At 40.4% G+C, this 20,351-nt stretch overlaps 1 protein-coding gene across 1 annotated transcript in view; it reads right to left on the bottom strand.

Annotated features, from left to right (window-relative positions):
* Window positions 1–16,554, bottom strand: part of DKK2 (dickkopf WNT signaling pathway inhibitor 2) — a 128,489-nt gene extending 111,935 nt beyond the window's left edge. Inside the window, exon 1 of the mRNA XM_065907446.1 lies at window positions 15,633–16,554. Coding sequence (XP_065763518.1) covers window positions 15,633–15,854 — 222 coding nt within the window. The 5' untranslated portion in view covers window positions 15,855–16,554. The remainder of the gene's footprint in view (window positions 1–15,632) is intronic.
* Window positions 16,555–20,351: the final 3,797 nt, after the last annotated feature.

Here is a 20,351-nt window from a genome sequence, read left to right as displayed (position 1 = left end):
TACTCTACTCTGCTTGAAGCTTGTGGCAACTGTGATTTGTTCTTCAGAGATGAGAAAACAAAGACTTCAGTATAGTTTCCAGAGCTTCTATGCACAGCTCTATAAAGTTGTTAAATTCCTAAAAAAATAAATATAACCCAATATGGAAAAGTCTCATTCACTTTTACAAAAAAAAAAAAAAGTGTGTTCTTTCCACTGTACTCATCAAGACAAAACGTTTCTGTATTAAAACTATACTCAAATAACTCTAAGTTGAAGCTGATCCATCATGGGACCACAGATACCAAATACTGAGCTCACCTACAATGCATATGGTCACTTTTCTAGCATTTTCCTTCCTGCCTGACTGCCTCCCTCAAGTATTTTCTGAGGGCTCTGCACATGACAGGTGGTAAAGGGTATTGAGACGATGAACTAAGGTTATTAATATAGTGAAATTACCAGAAATTTCTTGACATAAAGTAGGTTCTCAACAAATGCTGGTTGCACCATCTTCTAGAAGCAAGGGCTTGTGTATTGCTTAGATATTCAACCACAGCATCAACCACACTGATCCTGTTTGTAGGATATTGATAGAAATGTGGTGGAGAGGTACAGTCACAACATGGTTAATATCAGGCTACATTAACCATGGGGCAGGCAATGACTAAAGTTGGAGGTCAGCCTGTTTATCCCGCTTAATTGTGTGTTTAAGATACAAGTGTGTTTAAAATACATTTATGGTCTTCCTTTTCTTTCCATGCATCTTAGCTTCAGAATATTACTCCTTCAGTTCCTCATATTAAATCTTATTATGATGATTGATACTAGCTCTTCACTGAATGTGCCATTCTTTAATCTGCTATCAGGGATTTGAAATCAATAATTTGTCCAAGGCTCTGGCCACTCTGCCTTGATACCCTGAGATATTTTAAAGAGTTCTTAAAAATTAGGAACATCTTGTTCCCATAATTAGAGCATTTTCTCCAGCTAGTCTCTGACTCCCAGAAATGGACTTTTTTATAAAACAGAATTACTGGTGAGGTTGGAATACATTTTTTTTATTGCTTCTACTAACAACCAGAATTATATTTTGGTCTTACTTAACTTTTTAAGTGACAGGCTATCAAATATAGTTGTTCTTTTGTGTTGTTGAAAGCTTGTATTTTTTTTAACAAGAAAATTCACAGCACACATTCCAATCCAATTTGTAATCAATCACTGGGATGGCTATGGCACAAGACCTGAGTGTTGGTCACTTGTGTTTTTAACAATGAGAACCAAAATAGACAATGGTTTAGTAACAACGTGTTGCAGCTGGTGTCGCCAGGACCCCATTGGAAATGGGACTTCAAGAAGATTTTTCTTGTTAAAAAACAATTTCCTTCTGAAGAGTGTTGGGATGATAGCAGGAGGGTACATAGGCAAGGAAACTTACAAGGATTTCCAAAGAGCATTTTGGAAGCATTGGATTAATTTTGAACAATTGAAAAAACATTTTTACTGAGTTAAGCTGTTAAGTCTTTTCTATGAAACTTTAATAGGATGTATTTGCATTAAAAAAAATAACTTTTTACAGACCGTCTTTTTATTTCCCCCCCCCGACTTCAGTGCATGTATTTTAACTAAAAAGTGGCACATGAAGTAATGGGTGTCATCCGACTGGACTCTAGGGAAATGCACTGGTGTGATTTGCTTTTGCTTCTTCTTTCACAGAAAGAGTGGGGTTTTGGGTGGGGAACATACTAGTGGCTTGCACTCATTAATTGCTTCCTGAAGTCCCTGCTTCCCTGAGAAATGGTAACCATACTACATAAATTCCAGCCAGGTTCTTTCTCATAGAGTGGACTTGATTACAAGGTGATAGGACAGATTTGCTTAAGGCTACAAACCAAACTGAGGGTGGTATACCACCTTAAAGCAATCAGCATTGAACTGTTTACACTTATAACTACAATACTGATTCTGTGACTCTGAATGCCTTTTGGAGCTTTTTGGGATTGGTTTCACAAAGTGTACCACATTTCTTTGATGTCCTCACCTTCTGTGGGATATTTTTGTTTATGGAAACAACACAAAGGCACTCAGCATCAAGGATTTTGAATACGGTGTGTTAATCAATATATATAACTTTGTTTATGATCATAAAGTTATGGCCTTTAATAAACATGTAAACTATTTCTGAAGTTGATTTCAAAAGAAAGGTCTAAATGACAATATCAAAGGAATGAGTTTTCTGCAGTTACCAATCTGGAAAAATAATGCTTGAGCGTGCTCGTTTAAAAAAACTTATGACATCATTTTAAACTTGCACTTTACCACATTCTTTCTTTAATACATTTCAGTCCACCTGTTTCTCCACCCCATTTGTGAGAACTTGTCCACTTTAATTAACACAATCCTTCTACCATTCGCTCTGAGGTCACCAGACCCTTCCACTAGTACTATTTTGTTGTTTCTTACCATGCTTCTAATTCCTTGTGAACCTGCTGCTTCTGGACCAGAAAGATCCCTGGAGGAGGAAATGGCAACCCACTCCAGTATTCTTGCCTGGGAAATCCCATAGACAGAAGAGCCTGGTGGGCTACAGCCCATAGGGTCGCAAAAGAGTCAGACACGACTGAGCTACTAAACAACAACCGCCTCTTCCCACTTATGTTTCCAAAGTGCTTTTGTAAATGATAAAATTAAGATCCAACTTTCTCTGGGAGCACTGACACTGACAAACAGGAAAAAATAATAAAAATTTAATTCCTTCCAAAATATTTGGAACAGAAAAGGCAAGCAGGCACCACCTCTTAAAATGATCACCATGATGTCCAGCATGTCAGACCTCTTCTTAACTGTTAATGAATACGGTATAACTCTTCAAGGACAGTCTGACTATCTGTCAAAGGGACCAGAGTATATTCTGTGAAAAATGGCTAAAATAAATAGATACCTTTTCTGTTAGTGAGGAAGTATTTTTACATAGAGATTGATATCCAGCTTCATTTTATTCAAGTTTCACTTACAGCAGCACATGTAAGTTTCCTATTCTTAATTAAAATCAGGGTAACCAGATAACTAAGAGACACAAGTATTCATCTTAAAAATCTTCATAAAAAGGAAAACTGATCAAATTGCTCAGCTCTCATACAGTCCTAAAAATAGAGGCTTGAACTGGACAATATCTGGGAGTCTCATTCAACCTTAAAATTCCAACTGGCTTCCTCAAATACACTATATTTGTTTTTATGGCTGCTTATACCAAGGACCCCGTAAAACATATGTGTCTAATAAATGTTTGTTGACTGTGATCGTAGCACCTAATACCTCTAAGACGTAAGCAATCAGCAAGCTGACTGGCTTACCAAAAGAATTTAATCACATCTGAATTCTCAAACATACCAATGAAAAGTCTTTAGCTGGATTCTCTGGCCTCCAATTTATATGAGGCTGTGGCATAGCATGACTAAGTAGACTCAAGTAAGACTGCTTGGCTTTAACCCCTAGCTCTGCCACTCATCAGCTGTGTGGTCTCAGGGCCAAAGTATAAGAAATAAGGTAACTGACGATGTTGTGTGCCAAGTTGAGAAGTGTAGACTTCATGCCCTAGAAGTGAACATTTCTAGAACAGCTTTGTCAGAGTTTTTACTTTAGAAAGCTCACTTCTGAAATAGTGTGGAGGATGGTTTGGAGAAGCAAAAAAACTACCACAATATTGTAATGTTCCCCTGGGAAATGATAATGGTCCAAATCAAGGCCATGACAGTTGAGATGACAATAAAACAACAAAAGCAATCATTATTGAAGAAGAAGAATCCTGTAAATTAGCGGATAATTACTTAGGAGCAGGAACGGCAAGCAGGAAGCCTGCACTGTTTATAGCCTGAACAAATATTTGGATGAGATTCGTGCACATGTAACATGAAAGATCAGAGCTACTACCCTGTTCACTAGGAAATGCCAGCTTAGCAAAACAATAGTATGTTTTCACCAGCTTTGAAAAATACCCACTTTCCTGTTTGAAGGGTTTGTGGCAAAAATATATTTTGTCTGTCACAGTTCATGTGATCTCACAGTCACACAACTTGACTTTACAATTGGCTGTTTCCCTGAAATTTATGCTTTGTGAACCCTATAACATATAATGTGCCCAAAATATGATGCTCAAGTTTAGTTCCAGAATTTTAAAATACACTTACTTCTATTATTGAGACCCTTATTATGCCTTTCCAAGACATTTAAAAAATATATAAACAGTAACATATCTTATACATGATAGAATAAAAACACATAGGGCTCTTCTTGAAGTCATAGGCAGGATATTCTAATAGCAGGTTGTCTGTAGCCTGCAGGAATAAAAATAATAATTATCATCATAACATCACCAAGTTCTAATCAGAAATGTGGAAGTATTACTACTGGCACTTATTTTTTCCCAAGAAACCCAAGAGAATCAAGACAAAAAGGCAAAGAAAGAAAACAAAAGCAAAGAAACACCTTCCACACACGGTCTTTCTTTCTTTTAAAAAAAAAAAAAGAGGCAGTCTATCAAAACAGAAACTGAATTTATAATTCCAGAATCATAAAATCCATCTAGAGCAACTTATTCTTGGTTTAACTCTAATTCAGATTTATCGTTCATAAATTCAGAGTGTAAAGGTCTTAGTTTCTTCATTAAAACAGCCTCTCAACATATAATGTAAATAAGCAATGCTTTATATTTTGCAAACAGATAAGATAAAACACCATCATTACAGTCCCTACTTTTCTGATGAGGAAACTAAAGCTTGAAGGTGTCAGATGATTTCTTCATGCCCAGCATATCAGACAGTAGGCTAACCAGGTCTTCTCATCTATATCCCAGGCTATGTCACGTTCACCTGCTATCCTATGTAGAAACCGTATCCTCAACTGTATATCCTTAGAAATAAAGTATGATGATACACATGGCACACACCCAGAAAGAACAATACTAATGTGGGATAACAGACACATTAATATGTCTGAAACATCCAAGTACCAAACACAGCATTGTTTTAAGTCAGTTCCTCCTGAAGTAGAGAGAGAGGCAGAGGCTCGGTCTATCCCAGGTGAAGAGCTCCCCTAACATCGAGCCCAGAGGCTGACAGGCAGCTGAGAAGGGAAGGTGGGAGCGGTCTGAGATGATGGATGCTGCATGCCATGAAAACCTTCATGCCCTGCGTTCGCTTCAAGGCAAGGGCAATAGCAGACGGGTCAGTGGTTCTTCAAACAACAGGTTTTGGTCAGTCTATCCTCTAGTGATGACCAGTATTCAAAGATAAAGAGCAAAGAGAGCAGAGCAAGAGAGTAGCACAGCGCAGAATAGAAGGAAAGGACTAAAGAAATTTTTTTGCCTGGCCTGCTGCAGTACATGGGGTCACAAAGAGTCAGACACGACTGAGTGACTGACAACAACTGCATCGTAAGAATATTTATTGCTGAAACTCCTCTCAGGATTGTGTGCATGTGTGTGTGTATGTTCTTGATTACAAGGGAAAATGTTTTTCTTTGGTAGAAACTCTCTTCAGTCAGGCTTCCTGCTAAATGCATTACTAAAGTATCATGGCTAAAAGAGCAGGCAAGGATAATATAGCCAAAGCCCTGTCCTTTCATCAATTTTCTTTAAATCCCACTGACACAGTTGTCATCGTGGCATTGTATTCTTTGCTAATACATTTTGACACACACAAATTGAGAGCTGAAAGGGGGTTCTATATATAATTTATCTCCCATTAGATTTTTTAATCAACTGAAATTAATTCGTCTGCAGAGCTTTGTTATTATTTGAAAGGCCCTTGTTAGAAGTCAGAAGATACAAGTTTCAGCAGAAGTTTCTTTGTCACAGGCAAAGTATTATTTGTAGTATGAGGGCAGATCACAAAAATCTCCTAAATTGCTTCCCTCATATGTAAAATAAGCCGAGTTAAACTAGGTGATTTCTAATGTATATCCCAGAACTAAGCATGCCCACTTTAGTCTGTTATACAAGTTCGTGAAACTTGCAGGTGATGTAAGTTTTTCTTGGTTCTTTCTATAACAATCTCCATCTTGATTAATAGTGATTAAGCACACTTTAAGAATCATCTTATTCAGTTAATAAATATCAAGCACTTTTAAGAGTGTGTCAGGTGGAATATAAATGTTGAGGTTTCTCACTCTAAAAATTAATAATTATTTATAAGATTGGAAGTAGCAAAAAATAACTCTTTAGTGAGTAGTTCAAGTTATAAAAATGAACATTACATATTGCTTAAAATATGTGTGTGCATATTATAATATGTAACATTTCATGAGCATAAATAATAGATGCTTGCATCTTCTCATCAGATATTAATGTAACAAGTTCATCATAGAGGAAAAAAAATTGGAGGCCATTTAAATCCCAAGGATTCAAACACATAGAGGTCAAGAAGCAAAAGCATTGGTAGGAATGTACACAGCCTTCTTTCATCAGCAGCGAGTGATGAAACAGACCAGAGCATAAGAAGTTGGGGTAATCAGACTTGATTCTTGTGACCTGCATTGTTCTGACCCCTGGAACTTTCTAGCAGACTTTTTTATAACATTTAGAAATCATAAAGACCTGGTTGCCTGATTCCTGACAATTTGATGTTAACCATAAAAGGTTAAATTTCGATACAGAGATTTGTTTGTTTCTGGAAAGACTTCCCAAACAGTTGAGCAAGCAAGGAGGCTCAGTACTTTAAACAAGCATACTTCCGTAAGTGACAAACATTTCAAATAGGGAAATAATGGGCTTCCCTGATGGTTCAGTAAAGAATCTGCCTGCAATGCAGGAGACATAAGAGACTGAGGTTCAATCTCTGGGTCGGGAAGATCCGCTGGAGAAGGAAATGGCAATCCACTCCAGTATTCTTGTCTGAAAAATCCCATGGACAGAGGAGCTTGGCAGGCTGCTGTCCAAAGGGTCTGGAAGAGTCGGACACAACTGAGCGACTTCGCACAGCACACCAGCACACAAGGAAAGAAGAGAACATGGAACAGAAAGAAAAGAGAACTGGGGAGAGAATGTGAAGGAATGTCCACATTTATAGGCACAAGGTTGTGGAGTGAAAACTATAAAGAGGAATGAACCAGAGTGGAAAAGAAAAATCTATAATATTACAGAAGTAAGGGAATATATTAGGTATAAGAGATAGATAAGAGGCTACACAGTATACTGGATGATTACTAAAAAACAAACTTTGGATTTCAAGTGACAAATTAACACAATGCCTGTAGAGCCAAATTTCAAAAGGCTAAGATGAAATTAGAATGAGCAAGTGAACACTGTTATTTGAATGTAAGCTGTCATCTCAGTTGATTTTAAATGACAATTTCCCCATTTGAATGAAGTTTTGAAGTTTTTTTAGTTCATTACCAGATAGAAACTCTTACTGGTAGTTTATATCTAATATATTGGAAGAAGTATATTACATACTTCAGTGAGTTGACTTGCACTCTCAATTTAACATTATCAAAATATGTTCAAATTACCTGAATCATGAAAAAAGAACTCAAAACAAACAAAGGAAGGGAATGGGAATAATGAGCTCCAAATCTCTGAGTCCTCTTAGTATGACAGGCTGACACTCAAAGAGGGTTTTAAGTCTTCCAAATTCTTAGCAAGCTCTTCAGGGTCCAAGCACTCTGCATAAAGTGTCAAGAAGTTTGCCTCTACAAAGGCTGTCTTACTTCAGAGGATATCAAATTAATGCTGTTGGCAGCTGACTCTAACATGTTATTCAACTGTTTTGGTTCCTATGTCTAAATAACTGATATTGCCATTGCCCCTTCCTATCATGGTTGTATTTTTAATGTCTGTACACTCTTGCTTCTGTGTAATTTCACCAATTATTCAATTATGTACTATTTTGCTTTCTTTTTACAACACTGACCTATTATCACTCATGCTAACATGCAGTACAGGAAACATGATAGCATATGTATGTGTGTATATGTATGTTTTTTGTCTTGTTTTCTTCTGATTTACAATTCTTGGCATTGGTGTAACTGAGTTCATTTGTTTCCTTCATGTATATCATATATGCATTCATTTAGTTACTCCTGCCCGTCTGGGTGGGGAAAATTAAGCAGCCACTTTCTATTTTTTGCAGGAGCACTTGACCTTACATATTTCTGTAATGGTAATAGAAATAATAACATCAGTTAAATGATTGAGTGCACTTTCCTCTTCCTCCCTGTTGCCCAGTAAGTTGAGTGTTATTATTATTATGGTTGCCATTGTTATTATTATCCTATTTTACAGATTTTTTAAAAAGGACCAGAGATTAAGTGGCTTTTCCAAAGCCATTAAGCTAGCCAGATGCAATTGAGAAAAACTCCCCTAGGAATTCTGTTAGGAAACTCTAGTGCTGCTACAAATCAACCGATTATCTGTACGGCAGTTAGGAGGAGGTCAAAAGTCAAGGAAAAACAAAACCAATAGCAGGTTTTAAAAGGTTCCTCCCTGTCCAATCAGAGTGTGATGGATGCCAGCCAGACCAACGGAAAGTCACTGCAGAGAGGCCACTGGGAAGGCCTCCACTTTGCTCATGTCGGTGGGCACACGGCGTCACTTAGAGGCAGGGGGATGGGTACTGTGTGGTGGTTACGGACAGCAAAATAGGATTTATGCAATAGCGTTCCTTTCTACGTGAGGCAATGCAATAAATTAATGGAGAAGGGTAGGAGAGAGAAAGAGGGGTGTGCGTGTGTGTGTGTGTGTGTGCACGGGCCTTGTTGACAGTGAATTTTCTCTGGCAGGGAGGCAAGTAAAGGCAGAGATGATACTCATGTACTGCTATGGGCCTGCTTTTGAGTCCATAAACTATTCTCATACTCTGGCTACTCAGAGTAGCAATTGGCATCAACAGAGGGTTTGGGTTTTGCTACGGTTTTTCATGAACCTAGAGTCATACCCATGTAAGTTGAAAATAGAATAGGGGAAGTAATTAGCCTCCACTAACAAAATAAAATTTTAAAAAATTAAAAAAAAAAAAGAAAATAGAATAGGGAAGAATACAATAAAGGTCCATGTTTCCTCTTAACTCCACATTATAGAGATAGTGTGCCCATGTTTTATATGGCTGGATACTGTGGCAGCAGCCTGGTAGGTAAATATTCAGGCTCTAACACTCGATCACTTAGGTTCATATTGTGGCTTTCTGCACTTACTGCTGCATGACTTGTACAAATTGCAAAACCTCTCTGTGTCCCAGGAGAATGATTGCTTTATCATTTATGAAAATAAGGGCAATATTAGGACTTACTTGCTTCAAAGGGCTACTGAGAGAATTAAAAAATTAATTCAAATAAAGTATCTGAAGCGGTGCCTAGCAGAGTAAATAATTAACAAATGGAACCTCTTACTATAACTTATTGTGTGCTGTACCTACTTGCAAGCCAATTTAAGAAAATGATATCTGAAAGCCACTCCTATCTTCCTTTCTGGGGAAGAACATTCTTATTCTACACGATAAAGCATAACATGGAGAGCTAAAATTTTTAGGAGATATTTGTATAAATCTAACACTTTAAAAAGTCTCTCTCCCTAATTGTAACGCTTTGTTTTTCTAATTAATGTTCATATTCATTCACTGCCTTTATTTATTTGCTCGCTTTAGACAGGATGGGATAGTTAAAATATTGTATGATAATGAAATATTTAAATTTAAGCTATTGTATGTGCCAAAATTATAATACATAAGTAGAATCAACCAATTAAATTAGACCCTGTAATATATTTCAAAAGATATCTGATGCACATTTGTCCCTTTTATCTGACTGTGGAAAAGAGATAAGTAACTTGTTAAAATATTTACTAATTTTCTCTTTTGCTGATTTTATTCCTACATTGAAGCACACAGATAAATCTAAGCTACTATTAAAATCCCACAAATGTAGTATCCTAATCAGGTTCACTGGTTGTGGATAAAAGTTAAAATACTAATTCTGTTTTTAGTGCTGCATAAACTGAGCTAATATACGGCAATTTATATCTGATATTGAAATCTCTTCTGCCTCAATGGTTTCTGATTTAATTTACCATTACAAAGACAAGGATTTACGGGATGAACTGTCCCTAAGGAGTCTAATTAGACATTGGTGTTACTCATGGTCTTCCTTTCTTGTTTTGAACCCAAAGAAGTGAGCAGTAACCCAAAATTGTTAACATGAGACACTCACTGGGAAGCCACTATTTAAAATATTTGGATGTTGACTTTCCTCCTGTGGACAGATGTTCCTATCAAAAAAAAAAAAAAATCACCCATATTTTATATCAGTTGACCTCTGTGTGTGGGAGAATGGTTTATATTTATTCTGAGGAAAAAAAACAAAAAAACAACTATTAGAGAAAAATATATCATTCACTAATTCCCGGAAAGTAAAGAGGGAACAGAGGAGGAAAAAAATTAACTTCTGCTTTCCTAAAACAATAACACTAAATTTTTGTTTTATGTGCCATATTAACATATGTCTATGTAATCTTAAAGCAATGCTACATGACACAAAAATCTATCCATTATTATTTTGTTTGGGGGAACTTGCTTCAGATTTTTAAAAAAATTACTAAGAGGAATATAAATATTGCATCAATCTTTTCAATGATTAAATAATTAACTAGGAGTAGCTTTATCACCTTTTTATAGATGAATACAAGTGACTGGATGTATGATGAAGCAAAATGACTTAAAAGGGCCATTAGGGAATCACAGAAATAAGATTGTAACTCTTTTCAATGGTACATCAATACCAAAGAATGGACAGCCAGAGGAGACTGAGTGCAAAATACTGAATATACTGACTATTATAAAGGCCTCTGTAATCTAACAGGTCATTTTACTGTTCACTTAATGTGACTGTGCAGGGGGAAGAATAAGAAAGCATGATAGTCTCCTAGGTGCCCTTCTATTACGTTGCTTTCTCTACTTTAAAAATTACACATTTTGAAACATCCTGGGAAGGAGTTTGTATCAGAGAGGAGTACTCAAGAAGACTATGGTAAGGTCAGAGTCACAGCTGGAGTGAGTTTAAGTAACCTTGTAACTTGTCCTTTGCTCTCTCTTCTCTAACACAGAAATAAAATGATGGATGTCCCCACTTAGATTATCATTAAAATACTTTTCTTGCTATTCACGAGGTAACCTTCACTTGTATCAACCATCAACTTTCTATCTATAGAGAAAGAAAAGAAATAGTGTAGTGCAGATTATTTCAAATATTTTTTTTTTGTTTTGAAATAATTTTAGTGATGATTTACTTTCCTGATTATGTTTAGTGTCAACTGAAGTACAGAGGAGGTAGCAAATATTTAACCTCTGAGAGGGGAAAGTTGGGCTGGAATTTTAAAAAAAAAGTCACGGCTAATTTTAGAAAGTTAAGCAATCACCTACAGAAAATAGGATATATAGTTTTTTTCAATGAGCATTTTCATGAGTGTATGCAAACAGATATAGCATGTTTGTTAAAGAAAATTCAATATACAAATAAATATTAGTGTTCTCTTACCAACTTCCTCAAGTTTCCGTTTCAGTGTATTGCAAGCGTTCTTTTCTTACAACATAATTTCATACAAAGCACTGTCCCTCAAGTGTCCAAATTATATTAGAAAATAATGGAATCTGAATTTACATGAAACAAATTTCATCTTCTTTTTAAAGACATATACCAAGAAGCTTTTCTACCTTTAAAATAGAATTATTTTTCACAGTTCTCATATTAACTTTTACAAACACTTAAAATTCATACAGTGTTGTGTTCAAATTAAATCTGCTGGTCTCAAAAAGACAAAATGAGGAGTAAAGGCTAAAAGAAGCAATTACAAATACATTCAAAATATTTTTCATTCACATAAAAAAATCACTGTTCATTTCAAGAGTAAATTGATTTTCTAAATTGCTTTTTGAAAATAAACTTTGTCTTTAAGGTGGCCTGCAAAAATTGATGCCTCATACACCTGAAGTGATGTTGAGCAATATTTTACTTAATCAGAATATATTTTCTCACATGATATTGAAAATTTTGTCTAATAATACTTTTGAAGTAGAAAGTTTGCAAGACTCTTCATAAATTGAGATATATAAATTATTCATATATGTGCTAGTTACAGTCCTACAGTCTAATGTATCCAATATACATACACAAATGCATACTACCTTTTAAAACCCATCAGTAATAGATGCAAGTAGAAAGTCAAATTAAAACAATGTGAATAATTCACCAAAATAATTTTTGCTGCTTCTGTTTCCATCACCTGAATGAAGACTAAGACATTCAACTTTCTATGGCAGTTTGAATCAAAACTCAAAATTATGTCTTTGAAAACAAACCCAAGGATGAGAATTTTAACACCCCTGGAGAACAGTACATTTTCTTTGGGCACCCTCTAAATCGTTCCTGAAATTCAAAGACAACTTTTCCAGAAGTGATGTACAAATAATCCACCTTGTTGACAGGATAAGTAGAATTCCTATAAATAAGAATATTTTCTTCATATGAGATCAGACTACGGTGAATCAAGAAAACCTTGGAGCCCATTTAGCCTCATTTTCGCATTTGTAGATTAATGAATTATTAAATTTCTTCAATAATTTCTTCTGCAATGGCAATAAAATTTTTATTTTTATTCTCCATTATGAAAATAAATCAGGAAAAGTAGACAATCATTCAATTTTCACTTAAGGAAAAGAAGACTAAAGACTAAGTTTCTGACATTCGTACGTGAGGTTCTATCTCAGTCTCTGGCCCCTGCATCTTTACTGTTCAGAGCTTCCCTGGTGGCTTAGACAGTAAAGAATCCACCTGCAATGCCGGAGGCCTGGATTCAATCCCTAGGTTGGAAAGATCCCCTGTAGGAGGGCATGGCAACCCACACCAGTATTCTTGCCTGGAAAATCCCATGGACAGAGAAACCGGGCGGGCTGCAGTCCACAGGGTCGCAAAGAGTCAGACACAACTGAGTGACTAAAACAGTGACTGATTGACAGAACATCATCAATCAAAGATCGGGGATGGGAGACAGACATTAGGCCTCAAGATGACACTATGTAATTAGTTTTAACAGTTGGCATTTTACTTACAAATTTTCTCAATCATTTTGTGATGGATAAAAGTTCAGCTCAACTGAATTTTATTTGTAGTTTTTCTCCATAAGCAGATGTGGCATCTTCCGTTTGGAACAATCTTTCTAATTTCCATTCCATTGTTGAAAATAAAAGTACTAAAATTTTTGGTAACCAAATGTGGAAGAAGTGGAAGAAACAAGATAAAGAGATCCATAAGTATTCAAAGAATTCCTCTACCTCTACAAGAAAAAGATATTTTTTTCTATTTGTTCCTTCACAGCAGCACACATTTTAGACCACCCGATAAACAAGTGCAAAGCCAGAATATACAAAAGATAATAATTTTATTTTCCAAGTATCTTCCTGTGATTCAACTCAATGTTTCATTCCATGTTCCCACTCTCTCTAGTATGTTACAATTTTCCCACAAATCCGATGTCAATTTTTAAGGATCCTGTGTTACAATTAAGTGAATATAATGAAATATATTCCACTGAACCACTAAGATATGGAGAGCATAAAAGATATTCAACTCATAAAAAAAAGGAACTTCAACTGATTTATAAAGGAAATCTTCAATTTGAAGACATGCAATATAACTCACATCCTCTTTAAGGAGCAGATATTTGGAGAGAGAAAAATAAGCAAACATATTTGTATACGGATATAATATCAACACATAAGTGATAAGCCAGATTTTTAGATGGATCCCATAGTCTAGCCCATATAGCCCTATGGCTAGTGGCAGTACTGACATAACTGATAATTTGACTGAGCAACATTAGGTGTTAGGGCCCATGGTGTCAGAAACAAAACCTTTAGACTTCTTTACAGAAATTCACAGAATGTACATAGATTAGAATCAAAAGGAACCTCAAAAATTACTGGGTCCATCCCTCTGTTCTTGGCTGAACTAAACACGGCTCTTTTCAACAACTGATAAGGTGGAGTTTGAAGTCAGTAACATTAGGGGGAAAAATCAGATTTGGACTGAGCGCACCCTTTCTTTGTAAGCTTTGACCCATTGTGTGATGGATTTCTAAGAGAATGTTGTCAGTTCCTACTGAAAACGGCAGAGCATTTCCTAATGAAGAGAAAAAGGCAGTGAGAGTGGTCTTGTAAGTGTGGATGGAGGTGTGTGCACGTGTGTGAGAATATGCACAGGGCATGTACGCCTGTGCTGTGTGTGCAGATCTATAGTTTCTTATTTCCCCTGGGTCATTAAAAAGAATCCTGCGCTTGCAGACTCTGTTTTCCTTTCAGAGGAGAGCTGAAATGTTTGACATTGCAGAGCCCAGGAAGCATTCTGGAACTGCAGAACTAGCAGAACTCTCCCCGTGAGAGGGCAGTAGGGGGCCAGGCGGAGCAGACTTCCCCGTGGTCCCTCCAGGACCGGCCCTGGCTGTCAATCTTCACCCTGACGCCTGCGCTGCGGGCGCGGGCAGGGGAAGACGCCGCTGAGCGCGCGCGCAGCAGCTGCAGCAGGCGCCTCTCGGAAGACAGGGAAACCCACGATCTGTGGGGCCATGAACTGCCTTTATGAGCTGACAGTTGGGCTGTGTGAGGTGCCGGTGCTGCTGGGCAAACTGGCTCAGTCTCGGCTTCCCACAAAAGCAGCGGAAGGGGGAGCTGTCTTGGTTCCCAGTGCCCACAGGGCCCCCTTCCCGGCTGCTGTGTGCCGGCCACAGCGGCTGCCGCGGGGAGCCTGCGAGCTCGTGTCTGTGTCTGTCTGTGTAACTCCTTGCATGACTGTCCATCTCTCTGTCTGCCTGGGTGACAGAGAGACAAAGATGCTCGGGAACGTTTTCACTGGAAAACATACCTCGAGAGTTCTCCTGGCTATGTCCCAGGCACCCTGGTCCTCCGCACCTGATACTACCTCTGTCAGCTCATTATTTTGTGTCCTCTGGGATGATTTATATCCAGACATGAGAAATGCACGTGTACTGAGGCTTTCTGTATGTGACCTTACTTCACGGAACTGAGAAGGAAGGAGAACCTGAAAAACGGTCAATTTTCCTTCAGATTGTAAAGTGCATGGGATAACAGCCCAGAAACTGGACTCGGACTGTCCAAATTGGAATCCCGCTCTGCCACCTCCACTAAGTGTGTGCCTTGGGCAAGTAGCTTCTACTCCTTGCCTGAGTTTCTTCATTTGCAGGGAAGGGAGGGTAACAGCGCCAAGCTCATAGGGTGATGAAGATTAAACATACGGAAAACTCAGAACAGTGCCTGACACCCAGTTAGCTAGTAACAGCATCCTCGGCATCCGCTGTGTTAAACGTCCTGGCCCTTTTCCCCATCGGTACTCACTAGCGCTCCGTACAAGCCCATATCCCAAAACAGAGATGAGAAAGTACCCTATCCCCTATCCATCCCGCCCGCCCCACCGTCCTCCAGCACTCACACCCACACAGCCATCCCCGCCAGCGCAACCGTGCATCTGGGAAGCCCTCCCCAGCTATCCTGCGCGCCACACCTGGGGCGCACTCCGGGTGGGCCAAGTCAAATGAAGTGCCCAAGAGCCCCGGTCCCTACCTCTTCTGGTTGACAAGTGTATTGGGGGTATTTTCCTACCTGCCCCAGGTTTTTGCCCTTCTTACTGCCGCCGAAAGCCAGTCCTTGGTAAGTGCCCGCAGATCGGTTGGCGGCCTGGGCTGGCGTCTCCCCGCCCAGAGAGGACTTGATGGAGTTGAGTTTGGCCCGCGAGCTGCCGAACTGTGAGCTCTCCACCATCAGCACCGCGGCCAGTAGGAGCAGGCAGCGGGAGGAGTCCTTGCCCCGCATCAATGCGGCCATCTCCCGGCGAGGGGTCCCCCGGGGAGGCGCAACGCCCGCAAGGATGCGGATACAAATGGGAAGAAGGAGCCCGACACGGGGCCCTGCACTCGGGGCGCCGGGACTCGCAGACTCTGTTCCCCCAACCCCACTTGGCTCTGGGGGCCCAGCACCGTGTGAACTCAGTCTCAAGGCTCAGACCCGGAGGAAGCGCGACCCAAGCAAGACCCGCTTCTCCGCCAGGGCAGGAAGTTCTGCAGTAACTGGAAGCAATCAAAGGCGAGGCGCCTTCTCGCCAAGGAGGCGTGACCCGAGGTGCAAGCAGACCCAGCCCCACGGCCCGCACCGCTTCCGTTGCTCCTTGCCCACACCTCCTCCGAGGTCCTGCCTCGGCTCTCAGAGGTCCAGTCCTCCTCCTAACTGCTCAGGAGGTCCACATGAGTTCGTTCTCCTTCAGTCTCAGTTGCGTTTTCTCTCCTTTCTTCCTTCTCTACCTCTTAGGACTCAACCTCTGCGGGACTCAAGTCCTCCTTTTCAAAGTTAGCGGGCACTAATATGGGAGATCAGGAACCGCCCCCAGACCGGACCCTGGAGTTCAGAGGCCAGCTAAGGTTTCCCACGTGCATGCAAAGTCGCCCGAAGCGGTGTTCAACCAGCCCGCAGCCAAGCGCTGCCAGGGACGCTGCGTTGCCCCGGGAGCTGCCCTGCGCTGCGCGTGGTCTCCCTCGCTGCGTCTGCTGTCTCTCCGCCGCCCCCTTTGCTTTTTATAGCTTCTCACAGCAGGGTGGTTGGAGGGGGGGTTCCCTCCGCCCCCAGTTCAAGAGTGACAAAGAGTAAAACCGTTTCCATCACCCCCACGTCCCCGCCCCCCCCCTTCTCTTTTTCCTGCGGCTTTTCCTTCTGAGGCTTCTCCTCGCCCCCTCCCACTACCCTTCCACCGAAGAGCAACTGAGAAGATGGGATTCACCCCTAGAGTAACACGCGGACTCCTAATTCCTGACAACCAACCGCTCCAGAGGGTGAAAGAGCCTTTGCCAACAAACGGAGGGCAAATGTGGAAGTGAAGAGGGGCGGGTCAGGACTGCCAGCACCCTTCCATGGGTTCGCCAACCCACCTCCAGTCCCTGACTCCGAGAGGAGCCCTAGAAAAGCCCGACAGAAGGTTAAGGAAAATGAGCATCTGGGCGTTAATGGTCTGTGTACACTCAAGTTGGGTTTTAGCCTGTGCCTCCCAGAGGATGTGTGAGGCTGGCACTGTATTGGTGCGCCAGGGAGTGTGTAACCGATCCAGATGGGGCTTTGGGAAGAAGAGTATCAGAGAAGGGGGAAAGAAAGTCCCACCTTGCTACCAAGAGGCATTTGGGACTTTCTCGTCTCCTCCTCCTTCACCCTGCAGACCCCCTCCCCACCACACAAGTAGCTGTTTGCCTCTGTCTCTTGGGAGCGGGGAGGGATGGGGCAGCGGACCTGAACTCTGAACCTCACAATTCTACCGGGCATCTTTATCATCCTAGGCAGCTCCGCCTTTGCAAGGAGGAAATCCCAGACAGGAATGAACCGCGGGCGAGGGAGTCTCTGAGGTTCTGCCGTCTGCCTCTTAGCCTCTGGCAATTACATGCGATGCCTTTCCTGGGAGACCCGGAGGCTCGCCAGGTCTCCTTTGCTTCGGCGTGAAAGAGGTTCAGAGAAGGGCTGGAGCGCGGCGCTTGGGGGCGCCAGTGGCAGCTGGTGAGGCGAGGAAGTAAATGAGATGAGAACTGTCCCGGGCAATCTCCCAGTTTGGAGATGATCACAGGCAATAGAGCGCCCAGGCTTCCAAAACACCCCGAGGACTTAGGAAGTTGTTGCATTTCTGCTTCCCTGGTGTGCTACCATCTGTGCACAGAGAAGTCCGAGGCTGGGCGCCAGCCCCACGCGGTGGCCGACAGCTAGGGGAGGAAGCTGTTCCTTCGGAACTTGTTGTCGAGTTTTCAGACCCGAGCTCCTCAGCTTTCACACCGGATCCTGGCACACAAGGGCACGGACAGGGGCAGACAGTCAAGGCGGTACTAAGTGAGAATGCTAGCGATTCCTTTCTTTTCCCTCCAAAGGACTGAGGTTTAAAGTGTGAATTTACAGCTGGTTCCCCGGGGCTGCACCAGCCTTGCATGTTTCTCTGCCCTGTGTGTGGAATTCATTTTCAGAATGATCTTTTTTTTTTTTAATACACAAGCAAAAGGTGATTAAAATTTGAGGAACCCTCAGGGATGTTTTCTTCCGATTGCTATGTGCTTCCTCAGAATATAAGAGATTTACCTTTAAAAAATATTTTTTTTTCACTTTTTAAAAAGGTGCCCAGAAATGGATTTGTAAGGACAAGTGAAACATTCCAGGCACTACTGAAGGGCAAGAAAACTGACTTACATTCTATAGGTCAGTACTCGGGATTCAACACATAGACTTTACACAAGGGTGTATCTTTTGTCTTCATTGGGATTTGCCAATCAGAGAAGTAAAGAAAATTAAGTTAGGAGCCTAAAGGTTTGTATATTTTTCAAAAGTATTTTAGAGCAAGAGGAAAAGGGAGTTAAATATGTAAGCAATAAATTGCTCAACCTCCACTTGAAGAGTGTGGATATCCACAATCTGCTGAAGAACCACCTCAAATGAATCAAAAGAAAATTTGAAGATACTTTGCCTGGTTCTGTTGATTCCCTCTTTCTTTACCACCAACAAAAGTAAGATGCTACATAGTCAGAACATAACTCCAGGCATATGCTACAAAGAAATAAGTGTAAAGCTCAGCGTACATATTCTTGAGAAACCCCTAGGCTCTGGCTATCAGGATAAAGAGATTATCTCAGAGGTTTACACAGGACCCTACAAATTCCAAAAGCAAACTTTGCAAATACAGTTAAAAATCAAAGTTCACATGAAAGTTACTTTCACAAACATTGTCCCTTTTATATAAAACAAAATCAACTGCTAAAACATACACAACTACACCTGAGGCTAAAAAGGAGGTAAAAACTAACTTCATTCATGATCCAGATGCTCTCAGTAACACTGAATAGAAGACAGAAACAGACACACAAAGCCCACATGCAGACAAGTAGATGTGCATACACAAAATCAACTAACTGCAAATAAACATAATCCTTTGGATTACTGTCATGATCCCACACGTGTTTTCTTATGTGTTTTCGTAAGTATGAAGACACAAATTTCATCTTCTACAAAAACAGACTTTTATACCTTTTGCAATAACATCATTAGGAAGCGAATGTATAAAAGCAACACTATACAGAAGTAAGCAGAGGGTCCTCTTGACCAGATCAAAGTACTTCTGTGAAAGTGCCTCTTTCTCCTTTCGCCATCATTTCCCTCTTTTTGCTCCTCACCTCAGGGTCACTTTGGTTCCATAGAACAATCACAACTGACTCTGCAGTTCCTGCTGGGTCCTGATTTCCTTCTGAATACTTAGGGCCCACGTGAGCATCGTGTTGCCTTATCCTTGTTTTTCATCCTATTACCTCTCCCTGCGTTAGTAACTATTTCCAACAATAATCCATTTATCAGTTGCTCATTGATTCACTGTAAATTTATTAAACTTAAGGCCTTGCGGATATAAAAGTGAGTAGGTCAGGGCCTTGGCTTTGGAGGGGCTCACACCCCACTGTGAAGGCCTTGACCTACTGAAACCTGCCTCCGCCCATCTCAGGAGTTGCTGCCATGACCTTCATCTGTCCTCATCTGCCACTGAATTCTGCCAGCCTCAGTCTCTAAGAGGGCATTTGGATCTTCCAAGCTAGAGTGAACTTTCACATGACTGTGGGAATAAAAGTATTAGGAGTGTTCCCCCAGAGTCTTGTCTTTTCTCATGAATTGTATTTTAAGAGCATACAGGGAGACAGCATCCCTATATTTGCAGTTAAAGGCAGAGAAATGATACTAAATAAGCCTAGACGTAGGGTACTATGGCAAACCTGGATAGGGACACTGATTTTCAGTAGGACCCATAGGCCCACAGTCATTTTGTTCACATGAGAAAGACATGAAACATCTTCATCATGCTGGTGTTAAAGGATTATGAAATTTATGTTTTTGTAGGTTTCCCCTCTCCATAATAAATCAATAAATCAGCCTACCTGGTCCTCTATTCTAGCAAGGCTTCCGACCTTACCAACGACAATTTTATGTTTCTCACTTTGCCTAAGGAAAAACAGTACCATGTGTCAGCACCAGTTGCATTTTAAATAATGTGTAATAAATGGTTGTTAGCACTAGTCCTGTACACATTACCCAGATATGTAAAAGTACATCTCCTATACTGTCCTTGTGATAGTTTCAGCTGTTCACGCTCTTCTGACTTGATCTCCTTTACAACAGAACCAGCTAATGAGAAAAGACCATGTCACTCACATTTAAGGCACTAGCTGTACTGGACAGAAACAAGCGCAGGTGAAATGCTTCAAGTTTATTTCATAGTAAATCAATCAGAAACACGATTTCTTAGCCAATGTCTTGTTTTTTGACCCT

Source organism: Muntiacus reevesi, chromosome 16, assembly GCF_963930625.1.
Source record: "Muntiacus reevesi chromosome 16, mMunRee1.1, whole genome shotgun sequence".
NCBI classification, from domain to species: Eukaryota; Metazoa; Chordata; class Mammalia; order Artiodactyla; family Cervidae; genus Muntiacus; species Muntiacus reevesi.
Note: the sequence above shows the minus strand (reverse complement) of the source record. Positions and strands in the feature narration are given on the sequence as shown.